Below are 13,473 nucleotides of genomic sequence, written 5' to 3' on the forward strand. Positions count from 1 at the left end.
CGTCTTCAAAGCACTTATGCTCTCGCTTGGCTTGAAGGCCTCTTAGGTCTCTTTTTTATATATATATATATAGGTCATTTGAATTAATTGTCGCTCATCCTAATTTCCGTTTCCATGTATGTGATTGATAAATTATTTAAAGGAAGATTAACCTTGAAAGTGGTTGAGCCTAAGTTGCATGTGGTGGATAAATTTTTTAGAGGAAAGTTAACGCACATAGATTTCATGCTGATTTTATCTCATTCTTATTGGTTCATCCTCTTTAATGATCTCTTAATTCAATAATCCTCACATTATTCAAAATTATATGTATATCACATCAATAATATATCTCCTTTATTATGAGGTTCAATCCATTATTATCGTTTTATTTCTAGGGAGGGGATTACTTTTACATGAGTGATGCTATGGGTACTAATGGATGGGTACTAATCTGTGTACTAACTAAAGCATAGTACCCGTACTATGCGCATAGTACCCGTACTATGCTTTAGTTAGTACACAGATTAGTACCCATCCATTAGTACCCAAAGTATTATTCCTTTTACATTCAAAAATATAAAATATGACAATCACTAAATATTGCCCAACTAGAAGGTCCTTATATGTTTTAAAATATAAAAGCATTAACTTAATAAATTCCTGAAATCGTCAAGAAATCTATCAATTAAAAGGTAATCGTTGCTACAAACTTGATGAACCTCGGCGGGCTACAATCGATTGTCCCTGGCGCCTGCACAGTGTCGCTGCAAGGCACATTTACACGCCCTTGATCTCCAAGAATTATTTCATAATTGTTAGAGGAGAATATGAATGTCATCAAGAGCTTCATCATCCAAGAGGTGAATTTGTTTCCAACAATTCCTAATAAACATGAAGTGCCTTCTGGAAACAATTTGCCTCCTAATGAGTCATGACCAAGCCAAAATTGGGTCCAACTCAGTAATAAATTTATACCATTTTCCCCATGGATCAAAGTAGTTCTAATTAAAAGATCCAGAAAACAGTCTTTTTAAATCATTGTTGAAAAGCAAGGCAACATAATGCTCAAGAAAACAATTTGGGATAAATGAGAATGTCCTTTAGCCATATTCCTTTCTCCCTTCCATTTTAGAAGATTGTCTTCACTAATTGTAAACTAACTCTAAATCTTAAGACTAAAAAAAGTCCAAAATTTTGATAGAGTGGTCCTAAATAATTAATAACGCAACTATCTATCTTTCTAGCCCCCAATAGTATCTTCAAGAATACAACCTAAATGCACCAATAATTACCCCTAAAAATGAAAAAGTAATGGCAAATAAACCGGGTTCTAACTGAACTGTGGGCAGTTCTTATAAGAGCAACTGTTAAAAAGTCATGATAATGGACCTCCGCTTGCACCAAAGAAACCTAACCCACTGATTAGCAGCAGCTGTAGAAGAAAAGGCATCATCTTCAAACCGATTTTGATACTAACACCCAAAAAAATCCAAAAAGGTTGCAATCGATTGCCCTTCCCGTTCTCATCAAACAAAAGACTACCATACACGTCCTTTTGCCGGCGAACTGCCCTCGCCTACCTCATCTATAGGCATTTATATCCGCCCACGCGCGGGATCAGATCGACTACTCTACTACCATCATGCCGGAGTTCTTTTCTTCAATAGGGACGGATAATAAATAGTCTCTTCATAATCTTAGAGGCCCTGCACAGCCGCACCGCATCATTCAATTGCTCTGTCATAATAAATAGCTACTCTGCTACCGTTCTCGTCCCTCCATATTACCGTTAGCATGTGATTGATAAATTATTTAAACGAAGATTAACGCACATATTTACATTCAATGTAATTCAGGCAAGCAAAGGTGCATGTAAGGAACCAATTATTTAGAACAAAATTATTGCACATTGTTCTCAATGTGTTATTATATTATTCTTATCAGTTAATCTTCTCTCACCTCCCGATTCAATCGTCCTCATGAAAAAAAAATAATGAAGAATTCTGTATTACATCAATAATACTGCAAACCAATACTTTTATCTCGTTTGACATTGAATGCGAGTGATAAAAATAAAATTTAATACCCCATATAATGTGTATGCATTAATTTTTGATACAGTTAATACCATAAAATCATGGTATTATAGATTTTCTCCCTCCTCAATCATGGTACTTTTACATTAAAAAATATAAAAGGGCAATACAACACTTATAACCTAATCTCACATACTTTTTTTTACTATCCCGACGTGATAGCTCATAATTGAGTAGACGAGACCCATTATTAAGCAGGCGAGACTCATTGCGAGTTGACCAATTGCAAATTGACACATTGAGGTTGTAAGAAAAAGTTTATAAAATTGGGTTGTGAAACAATCTTTATCCGATATAAAATATGACAATCACTAAATATTGCCCAACTAGAAGGTCCTTATATGTTTTAGAATATAAAAGCATTAATTTAATAAATTCCTGAAACGTCGAGAAATTTGTCAATTAAAAGGTAAGTTGTCACAAACTTGATAAATCTCCAAAACATCATAAGCGAAATTGATAAAAAATGATATAATTGAAAAAAATTTGTCAATTGATAGCAATTGTGTTTGTTTGCAAAACTAGGAATAATTGAACAAATATTGCTTATTGTTGTGTGTGATTCTTCTGTGAAGGTCGGAGTATCGCGAGGTTATAGCCCAATCTAGTGCTAGCTCAACTCCATTGATTGTCTGACCTGCATAAGCTCGTCGAGTTATAGCTTGACCTAGCACAAGTTAGTCGCGAACAATCCTGGTAGTCATTCGACCAATTCCTAGATAACTTTAGATCCCAGATATCTCGGAAAGGATCAGATTGACAACAATATTTGCGCAATCACAACGCCTAATCACGAGAATATCGGAGTTGCATTTCAATTTAATTGTAATCCCTTTATTTTTGCTCTTTCATTTGTACAAACTCTGTATATAAACCCCCTTAAACAATGAGAAAGGGGTTGGAAAATATTCCTAGAATTACTATTGTAAGCTCTCACAACAATTGCAAAGAACAATGGACGTAGGCTCAAGAGTTCATCTCGCCGAACCACTTTAAAATCCTTTTTTCTATTTACTTTACTACATTCATTATTCATTCATTGCTGGTTATCTGTAATCACACATACACCAGTTCTGATCCCACCAAGGTAGATTGGATCACTCTAGTTAGTGTAGATTTCTGTATCAATATTTTGGTACTAGAAAAAAGGCCTCCGCCAACATCTCATAAATTCCGACAAACTGCCACAACGATTTAACCAATCCAGGCCCATGATGGTGCGTACAGGATCGAAAACACGACAATGTGGAGACCACCCATCAACAGGTGCAACAGGATGCCGATGTGCGTCGACCACCAATGTTGCCAACTTAGCATGCCACGAATAACTAGGGGGCGGGGACATCCAACCCCGAAACTGGCCAACTGGTCGAGATGATCAGAACCATGGTTGCATAGGCAATGCAATAGAACGTGGTTGAGCTAAGAAATTAGCAACCAGCCGCTCAAAACCTTGACCAGCCACACTTCACCGATACCACCTCGACGGGTCAGAATTTAGCTTGACCAATCTGTCTCATCAACATCAAGGGGCCACTGTCACCCCCGACGTCACAAAGTGCACTCCACTCACGAGCGTGAATCCCGTGGGCAAACTAACCTGAGAAGGCGGCCAGGGAAACAACCAATGGGTGAAAACAAAGGTAATGGTTGCCCAACCTACTCGGCAATATCCCCAACGTTAGCGTGTCAGTCTTAGCCCACGCCCAAGACAAGCTTGATCCTCGCAAGCTCGTGAGACGAGTCATGTGCGCCAATTTGGCAATGATCGACATTCCGGTTATAACCGATGTTGCGAGCAACGCATTGACGAGCACGATAACACCTATCAGCAAAGCTATCATGACTTAACTTCGCATATCAATGCACATAATGGAGGGGGTTTACAAGTGACAGATTTGCGAACTCACTTGCTCGAGGTAAGGTTGAATAGAGCCAGCTAGGGCAATCACAACGAAGACTTGGATCGTATGCAGAAAATGCTCGACGATCTAAGAGCCTCTTACATTGTTGCGACGAAAGAAATAGTGAGTTCCCCCTTCACAAAGGAGGTTCACTAGGCCCTGCCTCCACAAGGATTCAGGGCGCTAGAAAGTAAGTTCGATGGGAGAGGAGACCTTGGAGGCCCTTCGACAATTTCAATGACTTGATGGAGTTACACTAGGTCTGTGACTTGGTGAAGTGTCGCTACTTCGTGGTCACATTGGTAGGGGATGCCAAGAGGTGGTATAAAAAACTTAAAGCAAACTCCATCAGTTCTTGGCAATAATTCTCCTTGCTATACTTGCAGCAATTTCAAGCGAGGAGACAGTTCGTAATGCTGCTCAATTACTTGAGCAACATTCATCAGGAGAGAGACAAAACACTGACCTCGTATTTAACGAGGTTCCAAAATGAGTAAGCAAAGGTTACGAATGTGCTCGAAGAGTTAATTCAGATTTTGCTAATTGTAGGTATTAGGCCGAACACAGAGCTGTGGAAAGAGCTCCATAGTGAAGATCATGTGAGCCTAGCAAAGTTTTATTAGATAACTGCAAAGCACTGGCGAGTAAAAAGTTCGTTAGCAGCCCTAGCTAGAAGCTCACCACGAAGAGCCCTACACAGATGACAAGATCACCCATCACATAAGCGGAGGGGCCAAGAGCACAATGATAGAGACTCAAACCGGTCCTAAAAAGACAGAAAATAGATAACCGTGGGGACAAGTAGCCCTTCCCGCGGTATGCAGAGTACACCCCCCTCACACAAGACATAGCCCACATCTATGAAGTCTCCCGTGAGGTGAAGAGACTACGCACTCTAGAAAGAATAAGGGGGGCTCCAGGCAGAAGAGATTAACAAAAATATTGCTAATACCACCGAGACATCAGGCACAATACCAACGAGTGTCGGACTTTGAAGGATGCCATCGAAGACCTAATACGAAGGGGCTAAGGTGCGCCTATGAGTAATATGCTTGCGAGGCCAGAACAGATTCGATCCCTCAGGTAATTAGCTACAAACAAAAGCCGCCAAAGCGGCGAGGTGACAAGATTCACTATCGAAGAATGTGAAGAATTCTCTTGCCATAATCATGATGTGATCGTAATTGCAGCCAAGATTGATAATGCCAGAGTGTTGAGGGTGGTGGTTGATAATGCAAGTGTAGCCAACATCATCTTCCTAGGAGCTTTCTAAGAGTGAGGTTCACGGAGAGGGACTTACGGGTGTGTCCTTCGCCACTCTATGGATTCACTAGGGACAACCTAGTCACCAAGGGAATGATCGACCTTCCCGTGACTTTAGGGGCATAACCCAAAGTCAAGATAGTAATGGTTGAATTCTTAGTGGTAGACTGTTTGACCACATACAATGTCATCCTTGGAAGGTCGATCTTGGATGATTTGAGAGTAATTACATTGCCAAGCAATGGGGTTCCTGACTCCCGAGGGAGTCGCGATGATCAGGAGCCGTAGAAAAGAATCTCGGGAATGTTATAATCGAGCCATAAATGTTACACTAAAATAGCTGCTCCCGTGGATAATGGTTATTATAGAATTTGAGCCGCATCCTAAACCTCTCGAGGATACCATAGATCCTTGCATCTATAGAGAAGAGCCCACAACAAGGCCAACGGAAGAGTTGTAAGAAATATGTGTTAGCGAAAAAGATCTAACTCGTGTACTGAAGGTCAGCAACAGCTTGAGCAAAGAAATGGTCGATAATCTGGTGGGGTTTCTGAAGAAAAAACTCGAGGTGTTCGCATGGGTGCATGCAGATATGGTGGGGATTAGCCCTTAGGTAATATGCCATAGGTTGAACATCAACCCAAAAGCTCAACCAATAAGATAGAAAATAAGGTCTATAGATGCAGAGCGTTCTAAAGTGCTCAAAGATAAAGTTGACAAACTCCTAAACATCAACTTCATCAGAGAAGTAAAGTACCTAGATTGGCTCGCCAACCTAGTCCTAGTTAAGGAGCCGAATGGCAAGTGGCGGACTTGCGTCGATTTCACTGATTTGAATAAAGCATGTCCCAAAGATAGCTTTTTGCTACCACGAATCGACTAGTTAGTAGTTGCGATGGCTGGAAATGTACTACTCAGCTTCACAGATGCATATTCGGGATATAACCTAATCCCAATGTATCAGCCCGATGAAGAGCATATCTCCTTTATTATTGACTGTGAGATTTATTGTTATAGGGTGATGCCGTTTGGCCTTAAGAATGCTAGGCCAACCTACCAGCGCTTAGTGAACAAGATTTTCGCCGATCAAATTGGCAAAACTATGGAGGTGTGCATCGATGACATGCTCGTCAAATCAAAGGTTGCTGAAAGCCACATTGAGCATCTGTGGGAAATGTTTGACATCCTCAGAGAATATAGAGTGAAGCTCGATCCCCTAAAATGTGCTTTTGGAGTAAGCTCGAGAAATTTCTTGGGTTTCTTTATAAATCAACAGGGTGTTGAAGCCAACCCAAAGAAGATTCAAGCTCTTCCAGACATGAAAAGCCCGACCAACATAAGGTAGGTATAGAGTTTGACAGGGTGTGTGACCACACTTAGCAGGTTTGTTTCCCAAGCCATAGACAAACGCTTACCATTCTTTGAGACCTTGAAGGGAAAGAAGGGTTTCAAGTGGACAGAGGAGTGCGAGAGAGCATTCCAGGAGCTAAAAAAATATATGGGACAACCTCCTTTGTTATCAAAGCCCGTTTAGGGCGAGCCTCTACTGTTGTACTTATCGGTATCAAAGTTCGCTATCAGTGCGACATTGGTATGTGAAGAAACGGGAGTGCAGTGGCCAATATACTATGTGAGCAAAAGGCTACTCGACGTGGAGACGAGATACCCTGGAATGGAGAAGCTCGCCTATGCCCTTGTCATTACTGCCAGGAAGCTGCGACCTTATTTCTAAGCACATTGCATTCATGTGCTGACAAACTTTTCATTGAGAAAAATGATGCAAAAGCTTGAGGCATCGGGCATGTTGATCTAGTGGACGATGGAAATGTGTAAGCATGATATAAAATACATTCCAAGAATGGCAATCAAAGGTAAAACTTTGGCAGATTTCATATCAGAATTCTTCTATCAGCCAGAAGAGGGAATTAGCTCATCGGGGGCAAATACCTCAAGAGAAATCAAGCAGTAGAAGCCAAAGCTCGACGACTTATATTAGTGGACTTTGTATGTGGATGGCTCCTCAAACGAGAAGAAGGCAAAAGAAGGACTCTTGCTTGAAAGTCTTGAAGGAAACCCGATTAGAGCCACAGTAAGGTTTGGATTCGCCGCCTCCAACAATGAGGCTAAGTACAAGGCATTGCTTGTAGGGATTCGCCTCGCCAAGGAAATAGAGCCAGAGTCCATGAAAATTTACAGTGATTCACAACTCATAGTCCACCAGATTACTGGGGAGTACCAGGCAAAGGAGGACAGAATGGTATCCTACCTTCAGTGGGTGAAATCCAAGCTTAAGCAATTTAGATCCTTCATAGTTGTTTAGATCCCAAGGGAGAAGAATTTGATTGCCAAAGCTTTAGCCTGCTTGGCCTTTGCAATGAGCCAAGAGAAAGCTGATTCAATACTAGTTAAGTTCCTCCCAAGTCCAAGCATCTCCACTCTACAAGAACTAATCTTAGCAACGAGTTAGATATATAGTTGGATGGATGCAATCATTGCCTACCTAAGGGATGGAACATTGATAGAAGGAAGAAACGAAGTCAGAACACTTCGCGCAAAGTCAACTCGATACACGCTAATCAATGATAAGTTGTATAAGCGTGGGTTCATTGTACCGCCATTGCGATGTATCGACCATGAGGATGTGGACTATGTTCTGAGAGAGATTCATGAGGGCATCTGCGGGAACCATGCAGGAGGCAGATCCCTAGCATACAAAGTGCTTCGTCAAGGTTATTACTAGCCAACAGTTTTTGACGATGTAGCAGACTATGTGCGCAAATGCGACGATGCCAGAGATTCGCGAATACTCTACGAGCTCCGCCTCAAGAGTTAACTACGCTGACAAGCCCCTAGCCATTCGCAATCTGGGGCATCGACTTGATAGGCCTTTTGCCTCAAGAAAAAGGGGGCGTCAAGTTCATAGTGGTTGCCGTGGATTACTTCCCCAAGTGGGTAGAAGCCGAGCCTTTAGCCACTATCACGTCAAACAAGCTAAAGGATTTCATCTACAAAAACATCATTTGTAGGTTTGGAATCCCCCACACTATAATAACTGACAATTAAAAATAGTTTGACAGTGAGGACTTTAGATCTTTTTGCGAATGGCTTGGGATCAAGAATAGTTTCGCCGTTGTTTATCGGCCTCAAGCCAACAGTCAAGTAGAGGATGTAAACAAAGTCATCAAGCACACCATTAAAAAGAAGCTTGATGTCCTAAAGGGAAGATGGGCCGAAGAATTGCCCGAAGCCTTGTGGTCTTATAGAATGACAGCTAGAAGCTTGATAGGAGAAACCCTGTTCTCTCTATCATACGGGTATGAAACAATGGCCCCGGTTGAAGTGGGGATCAGCTTGTTCTGAAGGAAAGTTTTCAACGAAGAAACAAATGAAGACATCCTCTACCTGAGGCTAGACCTAATCGAAGAACATTGAGTCAAGTCTCAGTTAAGGCTCGCCTCGTATCAATAGTGATCCAGACAATACTTTAACACCAAAGTAAAAAATAGAGACTTTGAAGTGGGTGATTTAGTTCTTAGAAAGGTTGTCCATGGTACTCAAAACCCAAACTTGAGAGCACTTGGGCCCAAATAGGAAGGTCCATTTAGGATCTCCAAATAACTTGCGCCAGGAATGCCTTAACGGCGAAGCAATACTGTGAGCCTGGAACACTAAGTATTTACGAAGGTATTACCAATGAGCAGCTCAGGTTCCACTCATGTTTTATTTAATCATTCATTGTAAGGCCGTTTACAACCAAGATATTCTATCAATAAAAGAGGTATTGTGCATAATTTTTCTTTGTTCACCATCTTTATTTACTTGTTTAGCATTTTTCATTCATTGCTTCAAAAATTTTTTTTTTTTTTTTTATTTTTTAAAAAAACTCGTAGTCAAGAGTCCAAAAAAAAGGCAGCTTATCTCTATAAGCCACATACAATCCAACTCTATAAGGGTGAAATACCCCAAATCGATGAAGTTATAATTGAAAAAATTCAAGAAAAACATGTAAGAGGAAATCGGCCCTAAGCCGGCGACCAAAACTCGAGGCGGACAATGGATTTAATGTCAGAGTTGTCGCATAAGATTTGCTAGCATACATTTGAAAAGCTCCTCAATAAGTGAGCTACACATAACTTGGATCAAATTCGGATTTTTTATGACAAGTCCGATTAGGATGATTGAAATAACTCTATAGGAATATAAAAAAATTGCTCGATAGGGATATACCAAAATATCTTCTATTCATTATAGAGTTTGGGTACAAACTTAAAAAAAAAAAAAAAAAAAAAAGATATACAATGATTTTTTGAACTAGGTGAAAGATTAGAGGCATCATCTTCGGCCGAACCAGAGAGCTCGTCGCTGATTAGGAGAGACGGTTCCTCGACGGTAGGAATGACAGCGACCTCTTTAATGTTGGGAGCCTCACGCAGAGGAAGATCGGCAACTCTAAGGGGAAGAGTAACCAGGGGAGCTGGATCCTCGACTTCTTGCTTGAGGCCAGTCTCCTCCTTGCCTTCCTCAACCTCCTCTTCACCCTTACCATCAAGCTCGAAATCATTCGAGCATATGTAAGCCATTCCCTGAGCTTCAGTTTTCATCCTATCGACCTTTATCTGATAAGCTTGCAGAAGGAAGGAGAAGTTGATTGAGGGGTGAGCTTCCGACAATACCTACACCAAGAAGACCGATGTCTCCCAAGCTCGAGTGGTGATGGCCTCATTCAGTTCCCCGATTTGAAGCCTGAGTTGTTTGGCCTCAGCTTTAACTTTTCGTCAACCTTCTGCTTCATGGGCAAGGTCGAGCGAGGCCTGCTTGAACTTTGCCTCTCAATCAGAGCTCGAAATTCAGCTTATTGTTGGCACCCCGCTACTGTGCCAAACTCTTCTCAGCTTCGGTCACTTCGGCTTCAACTTTTGATCGCGCGGCCTCACTTGCCTTGATCTTGTTAAGGAACTCCCTTTCCTTGACCCTGAAGGTTACCATCTCTTCCTTGAGCCGCTCCAACTTGGCTTGCTTCATTTCTATCTCTTTCTCCACAACCTGGGCCCTGGCTAGGGCATCCTCCTTCACTGTCTCCGCCAATTGCCATCCCTGATGATTGCCCTCCAACGTGGGATAACACTCATCATAGAGAAGCCTGCTTGCCATGGTAGCCTAAAGAAAGAAAGGATAGAAAGTCAGTAAGAAATAATGATAACATGCATAAAAGAGTAAAGAAGGCAAACTACTAGTACCTTTGTCGTATAACTGCACACTGAGGCCAGCATTTGGGTGGGAGATGAATCTCAAATGCTCGCAAATGTTCGCAGGGTGATGCCATCCTGGCCATCGCGACCTTAACGCTGATATGGTCGGGAAGTTGGTCGATTAAAGCATCGACGCAGCTCAAGCTGCTTCATCCATCTTCTTGCATCCTTATCGAGACAAGATGGACTTACCTCCTCTAGCAATGGCAGTTTCGCCCACGAGAGCGGACTTCTTCTTGGCCATAGACTTCTTTGGGCCGCCAGCCTGCACGACGATCTCATTACCTGAGTCAACTTGCTGCTCAGACATCTTCTGCTTTCCCTAAGCCCCTCTAAGGCTCAGTTAACTTTTTCTTACCCGAGCCATCATACTACTCGAGTGTCTTTTGTTTCCTCAAGCCTTCAGTTAGCTCGGGTGTTTTCTTTGCTAGCCTCTTTTGGGGTTTGAGAACATCCTTCCCGCCAACTGCCTTCGAAGCGATCGTGGGCTTCTTCGTACTTAAGCCTTCCCCAAGTTCATGCTTGCTATGCTTTGTGCTAGTGAGATCAGTAGGTTGCTTCGTCGCCAAAGCAGCTGGTGTTTTCTTGGCAGCCACAAAAGCTGTGGTAGCGTACCGAATGCACCAAATTAATTAGCCTTACTAACCTAACCACTGAATTGTATAAAGGGCAAGCAAAGGTCGATCCCATAGGGAATGACTCGATTAATTTCTATATTCTAAAACAATAAAAATAACAGAAACGCAAATTAAACTCTAAACAGTAAACCTGACAACAGTAATGAAAGGGGGTTTGTAATCAAGGCAAACTAAAGTAAATCAGAGAAATAAAATATCAGGTTAAACAATCAGTTCTCGGTTTAATATCCACCTAAACATGCATTGGATATAAAGTAACCGTAACACTGTTCTATCTCGTCATTATGGAACTACTAACCCTAGGAAACAACAAGCTCTGTTACCCGAATTCTCCCTTAGTTTGTCACTACTGAAACAAGCTCTTCGAGTAGATACTAACCCTTGAACAACCTAGAACAAGCTTACTAAATTTAATTCAATGGCAGCCTTAAGAATTAGGAGAATAGATCAATCTAAGCAACAATCACGCAAGCTCGGATTATTTAACTTAGGTTATGTTATTCAANATCAGCATTGGAACAAGGCTGGGATGAAGCAACAGCAGCAATAGAGAGCTTTGGCTTTCCATGAAGTTTATGACCAAGAGGGTACCCGTGAAGTTTGTAGCACTTGTCAATGGAATGACCAGTCATATTGCAATGGGAACAAAGAGGTGGGGTAGCATTTCCTGCCTTAAAGCAATTTTCAAGGGAGTGTCCCTGAATGTTGCAATAAGAACAATAGGGTCGGGTGGATTTCTAGGTGGTAGAGGGGGAAGGTTTTCGGGGAGATTATGATCTAGACATGTGAATCTTCTGTATCAAAGGAGCTAGACATGGCGTGGATTTGGGATCAAAGGGAGCTCTGATACCATGTAACAGACAGAAAAGCAAAAGAAGGAAAGCGAAAAACAAGGAAACAGAGAATGAGAGAAATGGCAATATGCCTTTTTCCATTCTATTATACATATGTACAGTAACCAAAATATATACAAAAGCAGAGAGAGAAAATGCTAACAACCTATAGAAGGAAAAATACAAGAAAGCCCTTATGTACAACTCAGCAAAAATACCAAACTAGAATTAAGCATCATTAGGTGCCTTCTATTCTGTTAAAGCAGAGGCCTGTGGGATATTCTCCAATACATAACACACATCCACCACGAATACGAACAGCTCAATGATTCCAACGACACTCTCCACACTACCAACCCCAACGACCTCGACCACAAATCCTTCTTCTTCGACCCTGAAGAGATCTCCTCCCTCCGCAACCACCTTCCTCCCCGCCTCAAAAACAGTTCCACATTCGAAATAACAATAGCTTGCTTATGGATATGTCGAACAACTGCTCTTCAACTCGACCATAACCAGACCGTTCGGTTTTCTTGCGTAACGAGCATCTGAAATAAGGGAAGTGGAATTCCTCTTCCTCAGGGCTATTACGGGAATGCGTTTGGATACCCCACCGCATGTGCGAAGGCGGGGAGTTTGTGTGGCAGTGGACTGGGGTATGCAATGGAGTTGGTGAAGAGGGCAAAGGCGCAGATGAGCGGAGAGTATTTGAGGTCAGTGGCGGATTTGATGGTGATGAAGGGGCGGCCCCGGTACACAAATGTGGAGAACTTCATCGTTTCGAATCTGGTGAATTCGGGGCTTGCAGAGGTTGACTTTGGATGGGGGAAACCGGTGTATGGTGGGACGGCGGGAGCTATGTCGTTGATTAGTTTTTGCATGAAGTTTCAAAGAATGGATGGGAAGAATGGGATTCTGATTTCGGTAAGCTCTCCGAAATCAAGTATGGTGAGGTTTCAAAAAGAGGTGAAGAAGATGATCGCTCAAGGAGCATCAATGGAGGATTTGTCTAAAATGAAACAGAGTGAGAAGTTATTATGCAAGCTTTAATTAAGTTTGATTTAGTTAGTTCCAAGATGTTTGAATATTATAAATTATTGTGTGGAAAATCAAAACTTTCTTTGTTGTGTGGTAAGGATTTAGAATGTCATGTAGATTGGATTTTCCAATAGAATAAGAACAACCATGAAGTCCGGTATGCGTGNAATTGCACATTGTGTAATGTATTCAGGACCATCTGACCATGGATTCCTTGGTTGCCTCACTCCATGCCTGTTAATTAATTAACTACAATTAATATTAATTTCAAGAGAATTCAAAAATGAATATGTTAGAATTTGAACAGAAAATAATAAATATATTTTTAATATTTGGTTATTAAAATTACTTATAATAATTAATAAATAAAGGTTTTTTTTGTGTGTGTGTGTGTGTGTGTGTGTGTGTGTGTGTGTGTGTGTGTGTGTGTTTATTGACGAAAATTAATCCGAAAATGAAAAGGGAAAGTT

At 41.4% G+C, this 13,473-nt stretch overlaps 1 protein-coding gene across 1 annotated transcript; it reads left to right on the forward strand.

Annotated features, from left to right (window-relative positions):
- The first annotated feature begins 11,770 nt into the window (after window positions 1-11,770).
- LOC116108988 (methanol O-anthraniloyltransferase-like) lies at window positions 11,771-13,015 on the forward strand. The gene is made up of 3 exons (XM_031395232.1): window positions 11,771-11,889; window positions 12,232-12,433; window positions 12,524-13,015. Exons 1-3 carry the CDS (start codon window positions 11,771-11,773, stop codon window positions 13,013-13,015), a joined length of 813 nt encoding a protein of 270 aa, XP_031251092.1.
- The last annotated feature ends 458 nt before the right edge of the window (window positions 13,016-13,473 follow it).

The sequence above is a fragment of the Pistacia vera genome, unplaced genomic scaffold (assembly GCF_008641045.1).
Source record: "Pistacia vera cultivar Batoury unplaced genomic scaffold, PisVer_v2 Contig118, whole genome shotgun sequence".
NCBI classification, from domain to species: domain Eukaryota; kingdom Viridiplantae; phylum Streptophyta; class Magnoliopsida; order Sapindales; family Anacardiaceae; genus Pistacia; species Pistacia vera.

Bases quoted from the DNA above. Each gene is read 5' to 3' on its own strand.
- LOC116108988 (XM_031395232.1), top strand. From the start codon at position 11,771: ATGGGAACAAAGAGGTGGGGTAGCATTTCCTGCCTTAAAGCAATTTTC. The intron at 11,890-12,231 runs GTTTTCGGGGAG...CTGTTAAAGCAG, and splicing joins CTAGGTGGTAGAGGGGGAAG to AGGCCTGTGGGATATTCTCC. The intron at 12,434-12,523 runs GCTTGCTTATGG...ATCTGAAATAAG, and splicing joins CCACATTCGAAATAACAATA to GGAAGTGGAATTCCTCTTCC.